Raw genomic sequence first — 26,396 nt, 5'->3', positions numbered from 1 at the left:
AGTTGCATCGTAAAATCTACCTAAAGATCAGTGAAAATGAAGTCCAACTGATCATTTGTTCTTATATTCGAATATGACTCCAAAACCCTCGATGTTCTACTGAACCCTTTTTGCTTTCATCAAGTGAAGTCGTGGTCAAAATAAACAAAAACATGTTTTTTCACAGGCCACAAAACCGCATATTTCCTTGTCCACTTCAGGTCAAAACAAAATTTTATACCTAAATTAAGTTCAGACAATCTTAGGTATTATCGGAAGGATATGAATCTGAACAATAGTCAGGATAACAATATACCAGGTTTAGTAAAAAAGTAAAATTGCATTTGATTTTTGAGGTTTTCATGACGTCACTTCTTAAGCCAACGAAATCTCTGCCGCCGATAACATTATTGAGGGGAGATGTTAGTAAATATTGCTGGTTGGTATCGAGCCATCTATTGAGAAGTTCTTATTAATCAGTTGTATGCGTAATTCAATCATAAAATATCTCAAAAATATTTCTGAAACTTTAACACCTTGTAACTTGAAAAAAAAAATCATTTTTCTATTAAGTCTTCTTCCTAGAAATCGCCCTCCACCTACTAAAGTTGATCTCTAGGCCAATAGATCACCCTGTAGGTGTATCAAAATAAACATAATTCGGAAGCATCAAGGAAGAAAAAAGTATATAAATCAGATCAGCCAAGCGGGAGAACCAGACAGGAGCCAACGGTATTAAATTACCCTTTTCTCTACAGTAGACTTGAACCCTTTCACGGATTAGAGAATTTATCTTTTAAATAGAATAACGCTAAATTGATCACCTGCTTACCTAAGAACAAAAACACTTGTGGGAAATACGATACTTTTTGGGTTTTAAATGTTTTTAATAACCGGCTGTGTTTTTGGTAATGGGCTGGAAGCACACCTACTTACAAAATCTCCTTTGTGTTTTCACGAGATTTTCCATGATGAAATCTTTTTTTTCCGTTCATTATTGAGAAACGTGTTATCTTTATGGGAAAAATAATTCCAAACTTATACAGGGTGGTCCAATTTTTGGAGAAGAATTTTGATGGCGCATTTTACGTCGAAAAATACTACTCGTTGCCATGTAAATTAAATTTCAAAAACGCTACGCAATTAACATACAGGGTGTTAGACTTTAACATTTTTTTAAGGATTTATTTCAGAGTTTTTGAGATGTTAAGTTGAATTATTATGTTTTCGTCACACATTACTATTTACAACCTACCCGATTACAATCAATAAACTATTTTTTTAATTTACATGGTAATACTTTTTCATTGCTCAGCCTTACTTTGATGTGGTCAAACTTTTCTGTGGCGTACCATTAATCGAATGCAATTGAATGACATAAAGTCCGCTTCTTATCAAAGCAGATTGACTTCACAAATGAGAATGAATTGTTGTCAACCAATAAATATAGCTTTATCTTTGTTTCTTGCAATGCGTTGGCCACCACGTTCCTCAGATTTAAATCCGTTGGATTATTTTCTGTGGGATTACCTGAAGGAATTGGGCTATGCTGTCCCAATTGGCACTATAGAGGACTTGTAACAGCGTGCATTTGCTGCTTATTATATCAGAAATAGACCTGGTGTTTTTGGCAGGGTAAGATGAAGGGCTATGAAGAAAAGAATTAGAGGATGCATTGAGACGAATGGAGGCCATTCTCAACATTTGTTGTGAATAAGTGATAAATCGTTAATAATATTAGTCTTGTTATTGCTGGCTAATAAAAAAATATTTCTATATATTACAAAGATGCTTACTATGTTTATTAAAATGCATTTCGATGTCCATGTAATCGTCCATCAATTTATAAAAACTCATTTTTCTAAAAAACGATCTATCCTAATGAGATGAAATGAGAGAAACTGTCCCACTTAAAAATATGTGCCATTCAGCAATTTGATTTTAAAAATTCAAAAATGTTATAAACAAAAAAAGTTAAGGCAACATTTACGTAGGAGACGCTCTACACGTGACCCTCTTGACTAAAATATGTAATTATTAACACAAAAGAAGTTTTTCTATTCCAATTTATTAAAATATACCGAATGCAACCATGAAAACTGTTTCGAAAATATTGCGAAAAAAACACCTTCAGGTTTCCCCTTGTAAGGGGTTCTAGCTCCCTCAAAAAACGATTTTTGGGGTATATTTATAAGAACTTTTTTTAGTATTTTAATCTCTAGAATCACCTTCCAAAATATTTCAAAGTTATTCCTGGACACCCTGTATAAATAAATTTAAACTCGATTAGCCCGGTAAGCGTTAATCTTCACCAATATAACTTTGATGATAATCTTGATCCTCAGAAGTGGTATATTTCTTTGAAAACTAAAATCCTAAACTTAAGCGCGGCCAGGTGACTATCTTGCACTTTTTCCTTGAGACCTTTATTTGTAAGTAGATTATTTTTTTCAAAAAGATATTTTTTGTTTTCAGTGATAACCTATACTTGATAATTAAGAATTTTTAAGTGTTTTGTCTCCTAACTTTATAACATAATAATATTTACCAACTTATTGTTTCATCCTGATAACCTTATCTTGAAGGACAATGACTTCCCAGACGTTAATCTAATAGAATTTTAATTTTTGTATTTTGGAACTAGGCATATGGCCCCTGTTAAATATCATTGGTATAAAACCATGCAGTGTTTTTTTTTTAATTTTTATATACACGGTACAAATGATATCACAGATTCCTAACGTCGATACACGACGATGTAAGCCAACTTACCTAAAATTCAAAAGTTAGCAGTTTTTTTCATCGTTTACTGTGAAAAAGTCTCAAAAATTATGCCCTAAAGTTAGACAGGCCGGGAAGGGATGGCAGAAATATGGAAATACGGAAACCTAATGAAAAATTACTGAAAATTTAAGAACATATGAAAACTTTGGCAATGTTGACGGCAATGCAACGGAAGGAAAAAATTAAATTTCTAAGGAAAAACGTCTGAAATAGATAGTTTTTATGAATGTATCTATTTGATTCTATTTGATCTTTTTTTTTTCTATTTGATCTATTTTTTGTATCTATTTAAAATAAATGATGTTATTTTATATCATTTAATCAACGAAATTGGGACAGATTTACGATTTTTAGAAACACATGGCAATATGTTTTCCCCCAAAAATAAGAATCACTTCTTGTTCTTTAAAATGAAATACAAAATGTATTAGATTAGTTATCTTCTAGCTAACAGTATCGAAACAGCCTACAGAACATACGTGCGCGCGCTTCATTGGCTTTTGTATATATTGTTCTTGCTACATTCTTATATGCTTGTAAGAAAACCTACACAAAATTTGTGTTATATTAATATATTATAAAATTGTTAAGTCATATTATTTCAACGATGACTGCTAAAGTTCCAACGTTAGATATAAATCAAATTAATGGAAAGGGCAATGTGTTTCATATGCCAATTCTGAGTTATGGTACTTGGCAGGTGAGTGAAATGAAATAAATTTAAAAGATACGGTTTTTACAAAAAGCTGGATCTGATAAAATTGCTTTTTGAGGTGGATAAAAAAATATAGGTAAGAGCTGAAAACTAAAAGAGTATCATTGTGTGTGTGGTTTTAGAAAAATATCACTGTAACTTTCACTTTTTTACATCAAAGTTACAGTTGCATAATATTAACATAAAAAAGCTGCGCTACAAAATTAACGCATATTTTAAATTTAATTCATTTCCGGTTTTATGATTTTAAAGGTTTTACATTTGCTAACGAAGTATGACCATGATTTTCAATAAATCTAACTTAGGGAATCAATAAGGGGTATGATTAAATAAGTACCAAAAAATTTAATAATTTTTGTTCCTTAATTTGTACAAGCAAATGAATATTAAATAACGTGTATTGCCCTCTCTTGATCTGATTATTGCTTCAAGCCTCCTTGTCATATTTCAAGTTTCTAATATCAACTTGATTAATTTCACCGCATATTTTCGCGATCCTGAATGACAGCTCATTTAAGTCTCTAGAGCGAACCTGCAAGGCTCTAACTTGTCGACTCGTGTTATCCCATAAATTTTCGATGGGGTTCAGATCAGGGTTTTTTGCTGGCCAAGGCAACGTTAGAATTTCTACATCTTGGAGGTAATGTTGTACTACTCGCGCCACGTGTGAACGTGCATTATCGTGCATCAATAAAAATTCCTCACCAATAATGGCACTACAAGGGGTTCTAAAAGGTCTGTTATGTATCGGTCAAACATCCGGTCTGGAACACAATTAACTTCGTGCGACCTTCCAAACTATTGTCTCTCCACATCCTAACAGATCCACTTCCATAGCTCACAGTGCCGAAAATATTGCACTGGGCATGTCGCTCTCCAGAACGACGATATCCCCTCCTGTGAAGATCATCACTAAAAAGGTAAAATCGAGACTCATCCGCTCGAGCAAATACAAAACGCTATCTTCAATGTTTTACGGTTAATAGAGGACCGCTTGCAGCCCTATAAGGAGTACCATTCCTTCTTCTCATATTATCTTGACTGGTATGAAAGTCATATTAATGAGGAAACTCCTGCTGCAGCGCAGTGCTGGTAATGAAACGACTTCTTAAAGTTTTCAGTCGCAAAAATTGATCTTCCTTATTCGTTGTCAGTCTTTGTCGTTCTTGTCTAGATCTTTTTCGATTATTACCAGCATCCCGAAACTGAGCAAGTACTCTGGAAACCATGGATTGTGCCACTCCAAAACGTAATACAATATGAACTTCTGGCAAGCCTACTTCCGTAAGTGCCACAGCAGTTACACGTTCTTCCAGCGACAGATTTCTCCTTTCATGGATATTTTGTGCCATTTTCTTTGGGGAAAAAGATTTCAAATTCACAAACCGCACTAGAAACGTCATTTAAACGAAGTTAAATGAGGTATACAATTTTCAAGTCAAAATTGCTGAAATAGCAATTTTCAATATTTTGTAAACACCTGTTTTTATCTTATAAATAAAAACGTAAAAAATAGTGAAAAATTTTAAGGTCATAAAGAAGTAATTTCATAACACTAGCGCACGTTGTATAAATATTTTCGAATATTTTTTCCATTGAAATAGATAACCAACTTAAGCAGGCACGTCTGTCTATTTTAGAGTAATGTGGAAATCAAAAAATTGACATAAATAAATGAAAACATCGAATATTATATAGTGTCTCTATTAGGTCAGAATCATATGGGAAACTTTATTATTATTAATTTTATAAAAAAAGGTTATTCTTCATAAAAAGTTCCGTGTGACCTTAAACCTAAAATAAAATAATCAGAAATGGAATTTTTTGGGGTCATGATTCAGCTTTCTTAAAAATATTTTTTTTAGGAAGCAATAATAAAATTTTATTATTGCTAGTTTTAAAAATATAGATTTATCTCTGGTTTATTGAAAATATGATAACTTTTCTGGTAATGTCTGGTAATGTTTTCATAACCATGGCATAATTTACATACATAATTAATCCATAATTATTTATTTTGCTAATAGGAAAAGACAAAAAGTTAATAATTTGTGTAACTATGTAGAATTATTTACTTTAGTTTTAAGTCATTCCACTACCGTCTCGACATAGCTACCTTCTGTTTCGAAACATTTAATTGTTGTTTTGCGAAAGTTCCTTAATAAATTCACTATTATATTTGGAGTAATTTTCTAGTTCCTTCCGAAATAGTCCTCTCCAAATGATTAACATTTTGAAACGGCTTGTGCTGATAGACTTTCTGTCCTAAGTACCCTCATAAAAAATAATCCATAGGGGTTAAGTCGGGAGATCTTGCAGGCCAAAAAATATTTAAATGTTTGTAAATTATTTTTCCAGTACACAACAAATTAAATTAATTCACTTTCTTTCCATAGGTGACTGATAAAGAATTAGAAACAGCTATTGAAACGGCACTTGAAGCTGGTTATAGGCACATTGGTACTGCTCATGTCTATGAAAATGAAGAAGTAATTGGAAACGTTTTGAAGCGATGGATAGGAGCTGGAAAAATCAAACGTTAGTGCTTCCTTCATCACGTAAGTTATTACAGAAGCGCATTAAAAAAGAACATATTTTCAGGGGAGGATATTTTCTTGGTAACAAAACTTCCACCAGTAGGAATGAGACCTGATGGAGTCCGGCAATACCTCAGAAAGTCCTTAGATTTACTTCAAGTGGATTATGTGGATTTATATCTTGTGCACGTCCCGTTCGGATTCAAAGACGTTGAAGGAGATATGATACTGGGTGATAAAACGTTCGATGTCGATTTCAGCACCGATCACCAGGCTATTTGGAAAGTAAAAATACACATTTCTAACTTATTAGTCCATTCTAAAGCTTTATTAAAATCAGGCTATGGAAGAGCAAGTTGATAAAGGTCTCACAAAATCAATTGGATTATCCAACTTTAACATAACGCAGATACAGAAGATTCTGGACAACGCCAGAATTCGTCCGACTTCGTTGCAGATTGAACTGCACGAATATCATCAACAAAAAGCGCTGGTGGAATTTTGTAAAAAGAATAACATTGTTGTCACTGCCTATTCCCCATTGGGAAATCCAGGATTGACGACATTTTTTAACAAGTTTGGTAAAAAGTATGTTTGCTACATATCTATTGTTACTCCACGGTCTCACAATGTTTATTTTTAGAGTTGAACTCCCAAATATATTAAAAGATCCCATTGTAAACCAGGTCGCTCAGAAACACAACAAATCTCCAGCACAAATTCTTCTGAAACATATAGATCAGAAAGGAATCTATGCTATTCCGAAATCAACTAATCCGCAAAGGCTTAGAGAGAATATGGACCTCTTCGATTTCAAACTGGAAGATACAGATGTGAAAACATTGAATGGATTGGAGAAAGGTGTTAGATTGTTGGATTTCACTATTTTTGACGGGTTAGTAGAATTTGTCGTTGTCTTGATTTCTTTAATTCATGGAGGTATTTTTTAGCATCAAAGACCATCCCGAGTACCCGTTCCCAGAACTGCGCTAAAGTCAGCTCGACTCCACGCTCAAAAGATAATCCAATATTAATTAATCAGTGTCTCAAAGACGATGAATTTTCATAAACTTATATTTTTAATCTATAAAAAAATAAAGAAAAAGACATTTATTTCTATCGTATTCATTTGGGTATAGTTCGAGGAATGGTCTGGTTGTGACATTTGTAGCAATTTTTTTTCTTTTATTTATAATTTATTATATATAAATTTATTCCAATAAGAAAGAAAGTTACGGTATTAGCAATCCCTGTTCTACCATATTTCTACACATTTGATATTAAATGGCGCTGTAGCTGAATGCATCGGGTAAATAACCGTAAACTGGCAGATTTTTACCACACTCATTATTGCAAGGGAAATTTGAAAGGTTTTTTCCAAAAAAAAATCTTTAAGTGTTCCAATAGCAAGTACCAAACACATTTTTTCACCTACAATCGCGAAATTTGAGAAAAGAATTGAAAATATACCAAAAATATGCACGTGCTTATATGAGCACAGTGGGTTTATGAGGTTTCAACACACAGGTTTCATTATAGGCTAACAATAAGCTTACCTTGAGCTATGTAGGAAATGGATTCCAACGGTGAATTCGAGGCAATAAATGCAAGCACTTTTTATGGAAGGCGTTATAGAACTCTTGAATTAGCTCCTGACAAAGCAGGAAATTCAAATCATCAAGATATAGACCTTGTTATAATTCCATCCGACGCCGCCTATCAAACTGATAATGAAGATTTTGACGATGATAATCTACAGCTTGACCTCCTTCCAAATGATATCCCCGGTGAGGTACAGCTTCAATATGCAAATGACAACCATGACAGCGAAGATAAAAAAAGATAACTTGTCGCTGACTGTAATTCGAGAACGTAACTCAGCTGTCCAGGGTAGAATAGCCTCCAATGGTAGTCCGCTCTGGACAAAATCTAATCTAGACGTCAGTATGCCAGCCACTGCAAGCTATACAAGGTGTTTCAGAACTACGAGATCAAACATCTAGGGATTGTTTAGTGCGGCAATAGAAGACATCTGAGTATAAGAACGCGTGTTCGTAAATGTCTCCCTAAGGCGCTACGCCCTTATCATGCCTTAAGACGGTTATTACAAAAATGTTTTTATCGAGTTTCAGTATGTTTTACTTTAATTCGTTTGTACAAAATAACACTACAGTAATTATTCAAAATGTCATCCTTGATCTTCGTCAGTTCGGACAACATTGGGTCGGCAGAGATTGTCCAGCTCAGTGGCCTCCTAGATCACCATCAAAAGTTGATTAAAATAAATTAAGCTAGAAAAAATCGAGTCTGCCACTAGGTCGCACGTAAACAATGCACAAAAGACGTTTTGCTAAAATTAAAAATTATCCCAAACAAAAAAGTTGCGGAGCTTGAAAGAAAACGGCATAAAACGAAAAACACCCTGTATCACCCAAACGGCTCGAGATATCAAAATGCTGTTTAGACCATTGGAATTGGCTCAAAAATTAGGCCAAGGGTCGCGACCACGGTTTTTCTGCATTCATTCGGAAAATACCTAAAACATCCCAATTATATCGAAAATAGGACACCCTGTACAAAAGCACAGTACAGTAGTTACACACACCCAGTATAAATTGTTTAAAAAGATCTTATATCATCATATTTAACTAACTTTAACCAAACTAATGTTGAAGGAGCATCATTTAATTTCGATATGAAGTTGAGCCTTTTAATGATTTGGTGTATAGCAAAATGCGTATTTTTTTAAGGGCACTAAAATGTGATTTTCGAACTTTAGTTATATTATATCGCGTTCAAAGAATAGACACTTATGTAACTGTTTAATACGGAAATGATAGATTGATCGATTTACTTTCTTTTGACTAACTATCGAACCAGATAAGGCAAGGCTATTGAACAATGGCTTGGACAATATAAACAGGAAAAAGTTACTGAAAAGTAAGGTAAATGTGCAAATCGATATTCAGTTCTGTGTTCTGTGTTAGAGTGTGCACTCCAGTTTTGTGAAAGAGGCTAGTGAAGAAAAGGAATAAAAAGTGCAATTAAAATTCTTATTTTGTTTATTCGTTGCTATTCTGGTAAAATGGAATATATGGAAATAGCGGAAGGTTTAAAGATGCCCAAAATTGGGTATGGGACTTGGAATGTAAGTGTATATTTTAATTAAGTGTAAAATTTTCGCCAGGCATACATGGTCTCTAGAAAAAATCTATTTACGATACCCTGCAATTCATCATTGTCGTGAAAGCAATATTAAAAAAAGCCCTAGGCGATGCCTAAAATACAGATTAGTTTTTTGAAACGAATATATTTATATATTCAGGAAAACGATCAATATTTGAGCATTTGTTATAAAAATTAAAACCTTTTTCATGTTTTCATTGAATGAATATGAAACAACAGTGATGAATTGTAAGGAACCGCAAATAATTTTTTTGTAAAGAAACTGTATGTCTGGCGAACATTTTACAAGAGATAAAAAGTTTCAAAATAAAGTCAGCTAGTGGGAGAGAAAAAATTTAAGTCATTCGTACAGGGGATAACAAAAAAATACAAACTTTTATTTACGAATCAGGCGTCATTTTTAATATTTTCACAAATTAAAAAAAAACCTGCTCACATCAAAGCACGCCAATTTATGCAGTAACTCTTAATTCCAAAATTGGAGAAAATCGACAAAAACGTTTAGCAATTATTTCGAAAAAACGATGTTAATTTGAAAACTTTGTCGCCCTGTAGCGGCAAAACGAAGCAACATTGGATATAGGTAAGTTTGCCTAAAATACCTTATTTTTGGTCAAGCGTTGTACGATCATTTCAGGGGCACCCTGTATAACTTATATACGGGGTGTCTGGAAATACTGTCGAATTATTTGGGAAACGATTCTAAAGATTAAAATCATAAAAAAGTTCTCATAAACACACCCCAAAGGTTGCTTCTTAAATGGACGAGAACCCTTTAAAGAGGGAACTCTGAACAGTTTTTTCGCAATATTAATCGAAACGAATTAGAGGATGGAACGAAACTAACGGAGGCCATTTTCGACATTTACTGCAAATAAATGATAAATCTTTAATAATATCAGTCTTCTTATTGCTGGCTAATTTAATTCTAGAATTAATGAAACACATTCATGAAGGGCTAAGTCGAACCTCTTCTGGCTTATCACTTAAAATGCCAATAATGCCCGTTTAAAGTACATTCCGGCTGCAATTTTATACAGAATTATTATGTTTTCATTTATATAAACAAACAACATATTACATAATAGTAATAAGTGGTACATTTGAGTGTTTCTAATACAAAGCAGAGCACGGTCGAGTAGCATTGAAAGCAATTCAAGGCCATTGTTGTTCAGCGTTATTGCCAATGCCATGATAATATGTGTGTTTTTTAGATAAATGCAATAGCCATAGGAAATATTTCAGAGTATTAAGGCCCGTCCGACTTTTCGCGTTAATTCTATGTTTAATTAATTCAACCCCAAAGTCCACTTTCGACCCTACTAGATCTTATCAATTTGCTTCATCTCGAGTCAATTAAACGCAGACAGAAATCGGCAATGATGATAGGGATCGAAACCGGTCTTTGGGGTGCTCCAGTTAATTAAACGCAGTGTTGGAATGAGGCATAAGTCGTAATGGGCCCTATTCTTCACAGATTTTTCCTAGGGCTATTTGCAATCATCTTCGTTGCTCTTGTAGATGAGTCGGCCCTGCGCACTGCTTTTACACTCGAAGATTTGTGCGAAGTGTATCAAAAAGGGTACGGCAGATGGGGTTGGGAGAATATTTTACGGAAGGCCCAAAATACTTGCCGATGACGTTACAGATTTTTGCCTGCATTTTGTTGACTTGAGGCAAACCGAACTGGGGAGACATAATGAGATCGAAATAGGTCGGGCGCTTTAGTTAATTAAACGCAGAATTGTCATGAAGCATAACGTCAAAATAGGCCTTAATGTCCTTAGATGTACGTTTTGAGTTAAATTCGTTATTTTATAGCCGGCCCGTTAATTTTATTCGTTATGCTAATCTTCTACCTACCCATCGCCGGCTAATTCCGCAATACTGTATAAGAAAATCATTATTATACATATTTGGGGAATGTAAATTTTAATTATTTTTCCTAGCACTCTGAAACCAGCATCTGTATAAAAAAACGTGTGTTATTGAAGTAAAAACCTCGCTTTCATCAGACTGTGGGAAATCATGTGGATTATAGGGGAATTGTAAATTTACCAGTTGCTCGTTAAATTCGTTAACAAACATGGCTGCCCTGGGCTTGGTTCCCTAGCAAATTGTCCCCAAGATGGTTTATTTGTAGCGCTATTAACGTACCTTGTCCAAAACATACGGCAACATGTTTCTCTTTCACAAATGATAATAATTTCTCGCTGCCGGAACCTTTTAAAACTAGTTCAGTTCTCCAGTTAGCGGTAGTCTGCAGCGCACGTGTGTACGTGCCTCCTCTACTCTTCTCCGCTCTCATTCGTCGTATATACTTAACTTGTAAGAAATCATACACAAAGTTTGCATTATAACTAATAAACGATAGAATTGTTGGTTATTTTACTTCAACAATGAGCGCCAAAATTCCAACCATAGATATCAATCAAGTTAATGGAAAGAAGTTGGCTATGCCAATTCTTGGTTATGGCACTTGGCAGGTAAGTGAGATTTAACTTAAAACATGCGATTTTTACAAAAGCTGGAGATAATAAAAACTGCTTTTTACATTAGTCGTACATTATAATAAGAGTACCCCGTTGTTATATGATAGCCCTTATTTACTAAGAGAAGAGAAACGTCCCCAAGACGAGGGGCGCAAGTCTCTCCAAGGTATAATGCTTTGCCCATAGCCGTCGTACATTACTCGCAATGAGGTGTAAATAATATTACACTTAAAAAATTATTGAAGTGTCAAGTTCAAGTTTACTTAGCCGCTATGGTGCAATTACGCAACGCGGCAGCCAACGCCGATTGAGATCAATATATTGTAAGCTGTAATCAATCGGCAAGGGGGTTGCCATGACAACATATGTAACTCAAATAGCCAGTGGGAATAAAGACTTTATGTCCCATGGATCCAGCAAACTTCCCTCGGATGTTATATTACCCCTGTTTAACTTCAGTCAACAAGTTGAATATAAGTTCATTACTAAGTGGTCGTGGGTAATAGAATATTATATAATCAAGACCTAAAGCCCACCGCCCTCCACGTAACTTTTTATTTTAAATGTTACAAAATACAAAAAGGTTTTCAGTTGACCTGTTTGAAATATTCACTTTGTAACCTGTACAGAATGTCTCATAAAAACGTAGTAACTTCATGGCCCATTTTTTTAATGGAACACCTTGAATATTACTGCATGTTATTGCAAAAGTAATTACCACAAAAAAGAAATTCCGTGGCCCTTCTTCAAGGTCCTGCAGTCAAATATTCAATTTTATTTTTCGATTCTTTGCGGAAGAGGTGACGCACGAAGATTGAAACGACCTGTAGATATTGTACGTGACACAAATACTTACCTGCGAAAAATAAAAGATAAGTGCAATACAAATTAAATTAACCAAGTTTCTTTCCATAGGCGACTGATAAAGAATTAGAGACAGCTATTGAAGCGGCACTTGAAGCTGGTTATAGGCACATCGACACTGCTCATGTTTATGATAATGAAAAAGTAATTGGAAACGTCTTGAAGAAATGGATAGGAGCTGGAAAAATTAAAAGTTCGTCTTTTTCTCACTAGTTATTACTCAAACGCATTCTCAAAAAAATGTGTTTCCAGGGGAGGATATTTTCCTGGTAACGAAACTTCCACCAGGGGCAATGAGAACTGCTGGAGTTCCAAAATACCTCAAACGGTCCTTAGATTTGCTTCAAGTCGATTATGTGGATTTGTATCTTGTGCACACCCCATTCGCATTTAAAGATGTTGAAGGAGACCTGCACCCACTGACCGCAGACGGAAAAATCGACTTGGATTTAACTACTGATCACCAAGCTGTTTGGAAGGTAAACATACAAATGTCCAAGTTATTAACTTATACTAAAGCGTTATTAAAATCAGGCTATGGAAGAGCAAGTTGATAAAGGTCTCACAAAATCAATTGGATTATCCAACTTTAACATAACGCAGATCCAGAAGATTCTGGACAATGCCAGAATTCGTCCGGCCTCGTTGCAAATTGAACTGCACGCGTATCATCAACAAAAAGAGCTGGTGGAATTTTGCAAAAAAAATAACATTGTTGTCACTGCCTATTCCCCATTGGGAAATCCAGGATTGACAACGTTGTTTACCAAGTTTGGTAAAAAGTATGTTCTCCATATTTCTATTGTCATTCGATATTCTCACGATGTTTATTTTCAGAGTTGAAGTACCAAATATATTGAAGAATCCCACTGTAAACCAGATCGCTAACAAACACAAAAAAACCCCAGCGCAAATTCTTTTGAAACACATTGTTCAGAATGGAATCTGTGCTATTCCGAAATCAACTAATCCGCAGAGGCTTAGAGAGAATATGGACCTCTTCGATTTCAAACTGGACGATACAGATGTGAAAGCATTGAATGGGTTGGAGAAAGGTGCTAGATTGTTGGATTTCACTATTTTTGACGGGTTAGTAGAATTTGTCGTTGTCTTGATTTCTTTAATTCATGGAGGTATTTTTTAGCATCAAAGACCATCCCGAGTACCCGTTCCCTGAATTGCGTTAATAATAGCTCAACATCACTTGGATATAAAATTACCTACCATAAAAATGTTGCTATGTTAATTTATCAAGTGTTTTGAATGCGAGGGGCTTTCTTAAACAAATATTTTCAATCTATATTTGATTTATTTTATAATTACATTATCTTATCTCGCACGAGAAGTATGTACTTGTTATTTAAGAATTACAATAAACAAAAAGTTTATGTAATAGTGAGATAAAATGAAGCTTAAACTTGAAAAAAAATTTGCTTTAGGCAACGCATTTAAAATACAATCTTGTTAATGTATGTGCGAATGACCAGATTTTCCTGTCCACGTTACATTTTTATGCTGACACCTTTTAAAATATAATATTTAATTGAGTAACGCAAAAGTATGATACTTATGCCTTACTTAAAAACGTTACTTTTTCAGAATAACTAGATTGATGTCTTTAAAAATTATTATCCGTCAATTTAAATGTTTTGCTTCATTGAAGAATGGCACGTGTGAGGAGGAAAACGTAAAGGACCATTTTCATGTAAATAAAACACAGCTAATCAAAAACTATTCCCTTCAAAAAGGGTCAGTTGGGTGCTCGTCTTTTTCGTAAATAATACCGTAACCAAATGTGTGTAAATAAGCCACTTGCAAAGCGACAGAATAACTTTTCTGATAAAAATGATGGTTTTATTTAATATTAACGCATACCAAAATTTAGAGTAATATTTAACATATTTTGGAATATAAAAAAGGTATTAAAAAAAAAATGTCCACATAACGTAGCTAAAAATTTCAACAGACATACCTTTATATGAACTTTTGAGCTATATATCCTTGTCACTTGCGAGTCAAAAATTCCACAAAAGTGTCACAAATAGTTCAAGCTCCGAATATAACTCGTGCACTGAAAATTCTAACATTAATGCAATGTCAGAAATCATCCGAAAAAATACAAGTGCGCTACGTGGAAAGGAAATGATGAGATCTATAAAGTTTTTAGCATTAGGATTAAAAATTACTGTCTACATTATGTCATATATTATCGTAATTGATGGCGTTTAAGCCATAAAAAATAGTCTACACTGAAAACCCATATTTATTCACATTTATCAATTCACGCTAAAACGAATAATGCTTTACAGTAATCCGCAGTAATACTAACTATATAAAAGCACTATTTACTTATTCTGGAATTTCGCCATATTTGACCTTGCACCTGCCAATCCTACAGTTTAAGTTTGGAAATTTTGCTTATCGTTTGAAGTTGAACTAATTTTCATTAAAATTAAAATTTTATTGCACTTGGGGAAATGGCCGCAAAGCAGATTTGTTTCCAAATTTCCATTTTGTAATTTAATTATTTTATATTGATTGTACTTTTGCGTAGACGCTGCAAATACCAAACTTAAACTGCTTTTCATAGAAAATAAATCTTCTATTCATTTTCGGAATCCTAGTAAAAAAAGGTTTTTAAATAAAAATTCAATAAAAAAATGTGGATAATAGTTAACTTACCTCCAGTTGTACGAAAGAGTCTGAAGAGACATTTAAATTACATGATTGATTTTCCAGATCCTAAAAAATTAATAAAAACCTAAAAATGCAAATTAAAAGAGCAATAAAACAAAGTTTGATGAGAGCAGTGTAAAGTAAATTTTTTTATCTAATTATAAAGCAACAGGTCATGTAAACTTAATTTATTTCTCTCGTCTGCATATTTCCGAAAGAAGCGAAAAAAGTCAAGATCAAGGTTTCGTGTCCAACTGCTTTGCAGTTAAGTAAAAAATAAAATATACAGGTCGTTTCTTAACGTCGTTTAAATCACTGTGCTCATATTTGATGGGGTGACTTTATATCATTTTAGAAACAAAAGTTCATATGTCAAAGCCGGCAAAGGCTTTTTTTCTACAATCACTCACTCCAGCATTACTGCTGATAACTAAACACACCTACCTCTCCATATTCCTCTTTAAACTTCTTTATTAATTCATGTTTAGGTAAGGCTTGCCGGCCTAACCTTTTGGGATACGTCACCAATTTTGACTGGGGCGTATCTCCTGCGCGTGGTAATGGAACAGACAAATTTTCGATATCTTTTCTGAGAGCATCCACACTTGCTAAATGTTTTTCACAATCGGCGACTTGTTCATCCACGGTTCTGCTCACTTTACTGCACGTGGAAGATACTAAGTTAAGGCTGTTGTGTATATCTTTCATGCCCTAAATTAAAAAATTCAAATACACCGGCCACCGTTACACGGTGTACTAATTACCTCAAATACTCGTTCATTATTCTCAGAGAGAGAATGCAAGAAACTGGTTTCTATTTCTGTAATCTTCCGTTTTAATGACTCCAAACTCTGGTTGGCGCCTTTTAAAGAGTTGTCTATAGTCAGCTTTGTTTTGTCAACCTTTATTAAAATACAAATATTGAAATAAAAACTAACATTCAATATCGGAAGAATAGACTTACTACGCCGAGTTTTTGCTTAACCTGCTCCTGGTGTGTAGCCAATTTTGAATGAAAGTTTTCACAAATAGAGGACTTCAAATTTGTCAAGGAACTTATAGTAGATTCCAAATTTTCTATATCGTTCTTGGTTACAGAAGAAAATCGCTGCAAATCATTTAAAAGCAACTTTTTGTCTTCTTTTCTATGCTTCAATTTAGCTATTAAGTCGATGAAAAAGTTAGCAATTTGTGTATCAAATTCTCCTTGCAAACATTCGTTGAATTGATTGATCTGTAAATAATGAAATACTTTATCATCATATGTTCTTAAGGTACGGCCAATGAATGAATGAATGAATTATCATTAATTTAGGCCGGACTCTCAGGTCCCCAAGGCCTGGTTTTTCAATTTCCTGAAAATTTTACCTCGAGGTAACTTTTTTTAAATACTACCCCCCTGTATTACCCACTCCTGCAAAAATGTGGTAATTTTTTTACAAAGATTCAGAAAGAGTATAAAAAAATTTCATTAATTGCTCGAAATGTTTCGAAAATATTAATAAAAAATCATCCTCAAGAACCACCTTTTCACACTATGTGTATCGAAAACGAAGCGCCTTTCGATATATTAGTTTATATGAAGTTTTCGTTATATTTTGAGACCTAAAACGTGGTTGAATTTATAGCACTATGTTCACAGACATTTTGTATATTTCAATGACATAACAATGGCCACGATTTTAATGTTTTATTAGGGGCAAAATATTTACAATGTTCTATTACCCTGAAACACATAATAAAAATTTGTCGAAAGCTTGATAGTAACTTGAAGTCTCAATTGAACTATGGCTCACGAACGATAATCAAGGACTACCTTACCTATGTAGTTAAAATAGATTTAAAAAAACTCACCTGGCCTTGCAAATTATGCGTTTCCTTAGAATACGTATCGACCTCAGCTATCGCTTCAGCAATATGACCTTGCATTGAATTGGCAACACACCCCGCTTCTGCACAAGAATCATGGACTTCATTTCGTATATTTTGTACACCTTGTACTGACTGTTGGGTATTATCCCTGGTTCCATTGACAAGATGAACGTGTTCATGCCATGTCTGTTTTGATAGGACGATGTCATTTTGAATTTGCGATATAGACGCAGTCACGTTGGATTTCAACATTGTAAGAGTATCTATTGCTGCGTTTTTATGACTTTCTTGTAATAATCCTTTCTCTTTAAGCATGCTTTGCTTCGAATAATTGTTGGTGTACTGATTTTCTAACTTTCTTTGTAGAATTTGCTGATCTGTTAACAACTTATTAGTTGTTTCCAACAAAACTTTCCCTTCAAGATTGGTTTCTTCCAGCGTTGCTGAATAATAACTTGCAACATATTGTTCTTGTTTCAAGACAGCATTTTGCTTTTTAAATGCCGTTTTAACCCTGCAAAGTCAAGATATTAATCCGGTCATATATTTTGGTCAAATTTCAAATTATTAAAGTAAAAACACATAAATCATAAAATTTTAACGTACAGGAAACTGAATTTCCACGGCATTTTTGAGACATATATGTATATTATTTAATTAACATTATGTGATATTATTTAATAGTATGCTGATAGCATATTGTTTAATTTATTAGTTCTAATTTAAAACGAGTATAAAACGGTAATTAAAAAATGCCTATATCTATATACAGAGCTTTTCAATATACGATATATTCTTGAATAAAAAAAACTAAAATTGGAAAAAAAATTTACTTTGCAGGACTACGGTTTAATACTACAAAATTGTCTTGGAGAAATATATTTGTTAATAGCCGTCAACTCATCGTTTCTAACCAATTAAATAAATATGGTGCTACTACCCGATTAAGATACAACACAAACCTAAAAACACTATTTATAGCCTTTAATAACTTCATCATTTGATCTTAACACGAAATTTACTATTTTACACCTCTTAAAAGGTAAAATTGAAATTATAATTCCCAGTACTTACTTATTAATGAAATCATCTTTTTTCTTGCATTCACGCATAACATCTTCAAATTCCTTCTCTTTTAAATTACGCATAATTTCAAGTTCGTCCAACTTCTTCTTCAAATCTTGGATAATTCCATTTTTTACAGCCATTACACCGGCATGCATCTTTGATTTGGCTTGCATAGTTTCCCAACTGTCTTTGGGTACATAAAAACCGTTTCCTGTACGGGCAGCTTCTAAATCCTTTTTCAATTCTTCTATATCCTTTTTCAGTTTCTCCATTTCTAAATTTAGTTGATTCATCATTTCAGCTTTCGTAATTTTTTCATTCATCATTGGAGTGTTTCTAATATCCTTAGCCCTTAAAGCGTATTCCAATGTGTTCTGTGTTTCATCATAGGCAACTTGTGCTGGTGAAACGGTAGCAACGATGCAAGTTTTGGTGTGACCACCTAAACTGTCTCGCAAAATTCTGGTCAATTTCGAATCTCTATAGGGAACATATTTGCTATTGTCTGCTAAATTTTGAATTACTCTTCCCAGAGTTAGTAAAGATCGGTTGATATTGGCAGATTCCTGGGCACGTTTGTCCTTGGCACCAGATTTTGCAATATTTTCACTTCCAGCGAGATCGACCAGATTCAGTTTGCCGGTTTTCAATATTTCTTCACCGTTTACACTGGTTTCCCTTGTAAACACGGTTATAGTAAATACAGTGTGTGACCTCGAGCTATGAGTATTCAGCAATGTAGCTGCTGTTTGGCGTTTCAGTGTGCCTTTTTGCAATAGCATATAAATATCATTGCTATTACACACCGTATTTTCACTTAAATGCTGTATATATATTCTGCCTTTAGGGTCCATATATAAGCTACAAAAAAGAAACCAAAGATAAGTTTTTTATATTTAAGGAAGAGGAATAAAGGAATATTGATTATTTTAATATTACAATCATAACAATAATATATTACATTAGTAACTGTAGCAGTAACTTACTTCAGTGGTGGTGAAACTTCTAGATCATTAAGCAAATCACGAACATCTTCATTATATAACTCGAGAAATGAGACTCGAACATTATATTCTGTTATATGCATTAATCCTAATTCATGAAATATATTGGCAGCTGCTCTTGGTATAAAACCAGCTTCCTCGTCCTAAAATAAATAAATAATTTAATATATACCTAATTATTACTAAGTTGCAGTGAGTTAGTTAGAAAACACGCTGTCGATTGATATTTGCTCACTTCTTTCCAATTCAAATTAGACTCGGCACTTCTTTGACCTCCTATCATAGTGTGAGTCTTTCCAGTTCCCGTCTGTCCATAAGCAAAAACGGTACAATCATAGCCCATAATAACATCTTGAATCATCGGACCAATAACATGAGAATAAATATCAATTTGGGCACAATCTGGTTTGAATACTCTGTCAAAACTGTAAGTTTTATCTTTACTCCGGATTTCACGATGTGAAATACATTGTAGGGTGCTTTTCATTCTTCGATCTATTTCATCTTGGTTTAAAGGTCTAAAAAATCATTTTATTAAGGGAAATTAAAATGTATAAATGAATCAGCGGCAAGTCAGCAATATACAGAGTGAGCCAACTGAAACAAAACAGAGCTGGAAGTTCTTCAGTCTTCCTTGGATAATAATCAGGATTGGTATACCGATGAATTATGAATTACTGATACACAGTCATGGGGAATTAGGATATATGGGGTTGGTCATGAGAAAAGCAAAATCTTTCTTTTAGAAAACTATACAATGGTCTTTGGAAATTTTTGCTATAACTGAGGTAGAGAAAGAACAAAGCAGAATATTTACATTAACTTGAATAGTCAAGTGACCTTACAAGCTATTTGCAGAAGCAGGTAAAACCTTTGCAAAAAAACTGATATCAGTATTGTTACTAGATTATTATGAATAGCACATGCATGTCATTAGGCTTGTTCCAACTTACCAAGAAACTGTCTTGGAATGATGTTCATGAACCAGTCTGGGCAAGTGCATTGCTCATTTCAAGTCCAAATCTACAATGTGAATTGCCCAGAAGGATTCTCAAACATTCTGAGATGGTTTCCTGTCCAGTTGGAAAAGACTTAAAATGAATACCACTTACCTTACTCGAACCACCACTTTAACATTTTGAGTTTGATTTGGCTTCTTTTTTTGATTCAACGTTGGAGCCTGAGCCATACTAAAAGCCTTTAATGGACAAAATCAAAGCAGAATATATATTTTATGTTCCACTAATAATTAAAATCAGATATCAAAACTATAAGAAAATCTGGAACAGAAACAAGATTATAAGAAGGCAAAACAACATTACTAAGACAAATAAATTTGTGGTGGATTATTCATTTTTTTCTTTTATTTTGTCTCACTCCACAAAGAAGTTGATCAAGGTTTGGAATTGCATACTACACACTAAATTAAAACTAACGCAAAATACAATTTTCCCTTTACTAAGAGCTCAGATGGAAACATTTGTTAATGTTTAAGTGACAACATTGTCATTTAAGAAAATGATTATAAAAATGAAAATTAACACAACTAGAGTCAACAACTTTTTTTCAATTTAAAGAACTAAAACCCTTGACAACGACATAAGGGTTAAAAAGGATTTTCCTCTGAGACCTTAGAAAAGGGCGAATGTTATTGTCATTTAGTTTGAACTTGGAATAGTGTGCAATTTCAAGTTAGCAACAACCTGTATGGGAGGCATTGTTCCCAAATGAAATAAAAGGAAAACAAACTTATGAACATATTTACCTGCAACGGTAAACATAGAGTAATACAAAACGCAGAACGGGAGAACCAAAGCTTCACACAACGAATAAAACCTTAAACTAGTCAGAAATCTGAAAAATATGTTATAACGCGTATGAACAGAGAAAATTTAAAATCAAAATCTTAACTAACTTTTACGTCAAAGTCAGGCATCAATGCTTTCAAGCGTCACTAGGTACGTTCGGTATACAGGGTGTAGGTATGGGGAATGGGAGCTTTCGTTATTGTAGGTTTGTCCTTGTCTTGCTAGGTCAAGTAATTCTCAGATTCGGAAAGAGAAATCCTATCTAGATATTTATTTCCGAAAATTTTTTATGTTGCATATCCAGATTATCATGACACAAATGTAGGTGAAAGAAAGCGGCACAGCTTCACCTCTAGCCATTTAAAAGAACTGGAAGGAACAAAGTGGAAGCGTATCCTCGTGGATATAAAAATTTTATATTTCATAGAGAAAAAGGGATTTCCGATCCGAATGTTTCTATCTGAAGCTCCTGCTGTAAAAGCCAATGAGAGTTAGAATGACATTTTTGTCGATATTGATTGGACAGATAATATCATTCGCTAATTTCATTGGACAAAATCACCTCATAAAACAGGATCTCGCGGGATGAAGGAAGGAAAGGCCCAAATGTGCCGCTTCCCAATCCTCATCCCTATACGCGTGTCATTTATATGTCGTTCTCTTAGAATAGGTGTCAAGGTGTCACTTGAAGTGCCACCGATGACCGACGTTGACCGACGTCAATCCAATAATTACATGGCGGATGTTTTCCAATTATTCGGTTTATGAACTTATTCAAAAAGTGGAATCTAAAATTGAAAATAAATAATTCTTTTGAGTAATTGCTAGACCACTAAAATGAAAAATTCTTGAGTGTCGTTTTCCGGGTGTTAACTATGTGTGAATCATGTGCGGATTTTGTGCAGCTGCTCATTTCTTGTGAGTATTTCTTGGATTTTTTAGTTCCAGTTTTAACTATTTTCTATCCTATTTTTTAGTAAATAAGTATAGTTATTTTTTGTTTTCAAATCAATTTTTTTTTTAATAACACTTGTTAATCATAAATTTCAACTTTCAGGGTATTTTCAATTTCAATTACTGGTTCTTCGAATTTGAAGAAAATAGAACATACAACTCAAACATATAAGTGTTTAAAACTATTGAAATAATCAAGCAAACGAACATTTTTAACTAATGTTAACTGAAACTGTGTTCTAACTGTCTTATCAAATGCAAGAAACCTACCCAATCAACAACCCAATGGTCAAAAAGCAAGGAAAATTAGATTTAGCTATTTGTATCCTGTAATATGGTATTGGGGGTTTACCTTATTTCAGGCTTTAAATAATTATCTTTACATAGTAACTTTCAATCTGATCATTGGATCAGTAAAGCTCTATCAACTTGGAAAGCATTCATATACACAACATACATACTTAGGATTCAATTTTGATTGGATTAAGAAATTCTGTTCAATTCTCTCTTTCAAGTGAACAATATTGAAAGGAGCAGATTGAAGGCTATATTTAGTATAATATAGACAAGATTGAAAGCCAATTAAAATTGAACTAACATGTGACATACAAAGGGGTGTATAAAAAAATCCTGGTCGAGTGTTTTGAATAAAATTTTGTTTACAGCAAACTTAGATACAACATAGCTAAGTTTACCCTTAAATTCAACATTGGCTTTGGCACATTTCATTTGTAAATAATAAATTAAGTTGCATGTGGTGTCCTGTATATAGGTATCTTAACAATGGACAATTAAAATGATTTCAATTTCTAAAGAGAGTACATAAATCTACAAAATAATCAATCTGATATGACATTCAATTGACATAAGAATAGGTGATGCCAGTGACACAATGGTCAGTGACCAGCTTTTTTCCAAAGATGCCTATTTCATTCAGGCACCTTTTTACAGGATATATTAATTAGAAGATACGAATCATATTTGCACATTTTTCCACAGCATCTTGATCTCAAATTACTTGATACATGTTTATGAATCTGCTATATGTATGTATAGGACTAGAACCTATTCTATTTGATTGTACAGGATGTCTGGAAAAAGGAGTCCAATCAACTAACAACAGGTAGATTCTTTAAGAATAAGGCAATCTAAGGATAGTAAATTGGATTACTATTTCCCATTTTCTCATATATTCAAGTTATACAGAATATTCAAGTTCAATTTTAATTTTTTTCCTTATAATTACTACAGTTCTTTAAAATTAAGTTGAAATTTGGAGAGGTTATAATTAATTCTAGTCCGTGCAGGTAGACTTCTCGAAAGTCTGTCTAAATATACAGAGTATTTTTTTTTGTAATGTCAGGAACCTTTCTCCTTATCAAACTTTTTTTTTGGTACTTATATCAATTGCCATTTAGTTGTAAATGGTTAAATCCTCTGTTTAAATTAACAATTATTTTATCTCATGTGTGTTTTCAGTATCTGTCACCATTTCCCAGTTATTTGCAAAAGTATTTAGAAATGTGATTTTTAAGTAAAAAACGCATATGTTTCATGTGTCTTCCCACTTGCATTTCCAGATACATAACAAATTAAAAATAGAGTCTAATGCAATCAGATATACCAGCCTATTTTTACCTTAATTTATTATGTATTTGAAAATCACACACATGTTGCACATTATGTATTTCATAGGGGGAATTATCTGCATTCTTAGATATTTTTGCAAGTAATTGGAAAATTGTATGATGATAACAGCGGTAAAAGACAAGAAATAAGAAAAGTTGAAATTGAATAGGAATTTAAATATTGACAAATTAATGGCCATTGACCTACCACAAAAGGTTGATATGGAAAAATGAGATATGATCCCAGAAAAATATCACTTTGCAGATTTAGGCAAACGATTGAAAAATCTATCTACATACATATGTATATATAGACTTCATTCTCCAAATTTCAACTTAATATCTCAAAAACAAAGCTTACAAGGAAAAAAAAGGACATTTTGAATTGAATTTTCACGTGCTGCGTATTTTAAAATTTTGAGAAATACGAATCTAATTTACAACCCTTAGTTGGCATTAGCCCTCTAATTGTTTACCTTTATCAGGACACCCTATTTATTCCCTTTTGTTTGAATTACATTATCCCCTTTAATTCTAAATCATTGGAAAGAGGATTGTTTCATCAGATTGAATAAACAACCTGATGTAATTTTGAAGATTTCATCATATCCCTTTGATAATCACTTTATTAAATGGCGCTATGATCTCCACGAATTCATTATCTTACTTAAGAGCAATTTAGGAACGTGTAGAAAAAATAAATAAGCAACTGGGAATATGAACGATGGTTTTGATGTTAGCCGACGTTGAAATGTGAACATAATATGGGGAGTTACTCATAACACTGGGCGGTCCCATAAGCTAATTAAGGGGCCACAAAGACTATAAATGGTAGGTTAGATACAAAAATCTTATTAAAAAATGTTATCAAGAAAAACACTTGAGAATAAAATAAATTACCAGTGCCAAAGAGCCAAGGAGTAGTGAAAAAACACCAACTAACAAACCTAATTTGTGAGATGAAAGATTGAACTTACGAAATTGATTGCTAGGGTAATTAATATATAAAACATAATACAATAATATATTACAGATAAACATAAAAATGATAATTGAGTTAGAACAAAAATCACAAAATTAATTACTTTCCAGAACCGATATTAGTTTTAAGTTGTTATGCGGTATTTAAGTGTATCAGTTATTTATTGTTGTAGTTGTAGATTTGTTAATAAAGTAGATTACAAGAAATATATAAATATAGTTTAATTTTATTCATATTTAGTAGTACCTGCTGACATATTTTAATAATACTCCATATCAGCATTGTAACTCAAGGGAATAATTTTACTATATTGTGCACTCATAATAAAAGAATTATAATATTTCTATTTCGTTGTAGATGAAGCTCAAGTGTGTCAAGAATCATCTGAACAGCCAATATTAACTGTTGATGACATAAATACTGCATTTGTGTATGTGCAAACATGGCCAGCAAGGTAGGATATGTTAAATTATTGACACATCATTCATATGTATATACTGAGTTAAATCCTCTTTGCTGAATGCTTAACAAAATCATTTGATTATAATAGGTTCTTTGCAATTTTCACAAAAATAAAGTGTGTGACATGAGTTACACAAAATAGCATTTCCTAATGAGCATCATCCACGATTTTTTCTATTTTCGCTCCAAGCTGAAGAGCTTACAAGAAAATGGTGAGAGTGGAGAGTACCTTTTTCTGACTGATCCTATTTCTTAACTGGGTTACAAAACGAAGAGATCTGCTTTGATATCGTAAATAGTTATGTAAAGAAACCAGATTGGTCACCAGTTTTGATTAAGAAAGCTTGTTTTAATCGCCAAAATTAGAAAAATAGCTATTATACGTTTACGTTTAATACATGCTAAAAGTACTTACGCCCTTTTGTCATTTATAAATATGTTGTACATGTATTATATGTTTCCTTTTTAAAATGTGTCAAAAGTACATGTATACGCCGGACACTACTAATCACCAAGTACACATGCAGTTTTGAGAACGTACAGAGATTCTTCATATTTTATTTGTGAGCATTTTATTTTGATCCCTAGGCAATGCATGTGCTGTTATGGGGATCCCAAAAATTTGGACAGATTCAGTTATTTGACCCAGGGCTTGATTTACATGGCCGTTTCTCAGCTGAAACAACTCGTAGACAAATCGGCGGAAGACAAAAAACATCTTGGAGAAAATAAGGAACAAGAAGTCAGTTCCAAAGCATGTGAAAATAAGTCGACTGGAAAAGAGAAAAAAACTTCTTCAAACACTAACTCTAACCTTGAGGATGAAAAAGAAAATGTCGAAGTTGTGGAAAGAGATAAACTGTTAATCTTGGTCTCGAAAATATTTCTTATGAATTTCCCATTGTATATGGCATTTAAACATACAATCCAGTCGAAGGTTGATGAACTAACGCAACAAGAAATGGCCAGTTTAAACATGTTTTGTGATCTTCACGATTCAGAGATTCCTATCTATCTCTTGAAAAACGTCAGCTGGTTCTGCAAAATAGGAGGACTCCTAGCCATGACGAATTGTTTTACGTATTTAACAACCGACGTTTTGCCGGTATCGACTGCTCACGCTATGATATCGATAGGTAAGTTATTTTTGTCGATCATGTAGATTTTTGATCATGTAGATTTTCGATCATTTCACGTGATTCTGTTTGGAAAGAGAGTGTCTACACCGAAGAATTTTTTGAAACATGTCAGAAACGTCAAAAGTCGCTTCTTGCGGTTTTGGCGAGGATAATTACGATTTTAAAAATGCTGTCAATCATAATTTTTCTGAAAATAGTCTCTAGTTGTGTACAGCGGAGACATGTCTTAAGAAGCGCGTAGCTCAT

General features: G+C 33.4%; 4 protein-coding genes across 5 annotated transcripts in view; 3 read left to right on the top strand and 1 right to left on the bottom strand.

Moving 5' to 3' along the window:
* Window positions 1–5,813: 5,813 nt before the first annotated feature.
* LOC136416299 (dihydrodiol dehydrogenase 3-like) lies at window positions 5,814–7,070 on the top strand. Its single transcript, XM_066401420.1, has 6 exons — window positions 5,814–5,819; window positions 5,875–6,016; window positions 6,080–6,300; window positions 6,356–6,603; window positions 6,659–6,910; window positions 6,966–7,070. The coding sequence occupies exons 1-6, from the start codon at window positions 5,814–5,816 to the stop codon at window positions 7,006–7,008; spliced, it is 912 nt and encodes a 303-aa protein (XP_066257517.1). The 3' UTR covers window positions 7,009–7,070.
* Window positions 7,071–11,453: 4,383 nt separating this feature from the next.
* Window positions 11,454–13,811, top strand: LOC136416260 (1,5-anhydro-D-fructose reductase-like). The gene is made up of 6 exons (XM_066401356.1): window positions 11,454–11,687; window positions 12,609–12,750; window positions 12,810–13,036; window positions 13,092–13,339; window positions 13,395–13,646; window positions 13,702–13,811. Exons 1-6 carry the CDS (start codon window positions 11,601–11,603, stop codon window positions 13,742–13,744), a joined length of 999 nt encoding a protein of 332 aa, XP_066257453.1. The 5' UTR covers window positions 11,454–11,600; the 3' UTR covers window positions 13,745–13,811.
* Window positions 13,812–14,806: 995 nt separating this feature from the next.
* LOC136416247 (kinesin-like protein KIF11) lies at window positions 14,807–21,054 on the bottom strand. 2 transcript variants are annotated; one of them, XM_066401338.1, is made up of 11 exons: window positions 20,943–21,054; window positions 20,290–20,457; window positions 19,413–19,695; window positions 19,160–19,320; window positions 18,180–19,034; window positions 17,088–17,619; window positions 16,198–16,467; window positions 15,998–16,135; window positions 15,674–15,944; window positions 15,240–15,299; window positions 14,807–15,177 (listed from the first exon to the last, which is right to left on the bottom strand). In XM_066401338.1, exons 2-10 carry the CDS (start codon window positions 20,364–20,366, stop codon window positions 15,277–15,279), a joined length of 2,610 nt encoding a protein of 869 aa, XP_066257435.1. In that variant the 5' UTR covers window positions 20,367–20,457; window positions 20,943–21,054; the 3' UTR covers window positions 14,807–15,177; window positions 15,240–15,276. The 2 variants fall into 2 exon arrangements, with proteins under 2 accessions (XP_066257435.1, XP_066257434.1); XM_066401337.1 differs by having other exon boundaries at window positions 15,678–15,944.
* Window positions 21,055–21,679: 625 nt separating this feature from the next.
* puf (ubiquitinyl hydrolase 1 puf) overlaps window positions 21,680–26,396 on the top strand; it is a 30,842-nt gene continuing 26,125 nt past the window's right edge. The window contains exons 1-3 of the mRNA XM_066401324.1: window positions 21,680–21,903; window positions 24,907–25,003; window positions 25,600–26,147. Of these exons, the coding sequence (XP_066257421.1) occupies window positions 21,861–21,903; window positions 24,907–25,003; window positions 25,600–26,147 (688 nt within the window). The 5' untranslated portion in view covers window positions 21,680–21,860. The remainder of the gene's footprint in view (window positions 21,904–24,906; window positions 25,004–25,599; window positions 26,148–26,396) is intronic.

Source organism: Euwallacea similis, chromosome 22 (genome assembly GCF_039881205.1).
Source record: "Euwallacea similis isolate ESF13 chromosome 22, ESF131.1, whole genome shotgun sequence".
NCBI lineage: Eukaryota > Metazoa > Arthropoda > Insecta > Coleoptera > Curculionidae > Euwallacea > Euwallacea similis.
The sequence above is the reverse complement of the archived record's forward strand: the minus strand, read 5'-3'. Positions and strand labels throughout refer to the sequence as shown.

Excerpts from the sequence above, each read along its gene's own strand:
- LOC136416260 (XM_066401356.1), top strand. The coding sequence starts at position 11,601 with ATGAGCGCCAAAATTCCAACCATAGATATCAATCAAGTTAATGGAAAG. Across the intron at positions 13,340-13,394 it reads TTTACCAAGTTTGGTAAAAA|AGTTGAAGTACCAAATATAT; the intron begins GTATGTTCTCCA and ends GTTTATTTTCAG. Across the intron at positions 13,647-13,701 it reads GATTTCACTATTTTTGACGG|CATCAAAGACCATCCCGAGT; the intron begins GTTAGTAGAATT and ends GGTATTTTTTAG.
- LOC136416247 (XM_066401337.1), bottom strand. The coding sequence starts at position 20,366 with ATGGCTCAGGCTCCAACGTTGAATCAAAAAAAGAAGCCAAATCAAACT. Across the intron at positions 17,620-18,179 it reads AAAGATGATTTCATTAATAA|GGTTAAAACGGCATTTAAAA; the intron begins GTAAGTACTGGG and ends TTGACTTTGCAG. Across the intron at positions 16,136-16,197 it reads TTAAGCAAAAACTCGGCGTA|GTTGACAAAACAAAGCTGAC; the intron begins GTAAGTCTATTC and ends ATTTTAATAAAG.
- LOC136416299 (XM_066401420.1), top strand. Across the intron at positions 6,017-6,079 it reads AGGAGCTGGAAAAATCAAAC|GGGAGGATATTTTCTTGGTA; the intron begins GTTAGTGCTTCC and ends ACATATTTTCAG. Across the intron at positions 6,911-6,965 it reads GATTTCACTATTTTTGACGG|CATCAAAGACCATCCCGAGT; the intron begins GTTAGTAGAATT and ends GGTATTTTTTAG.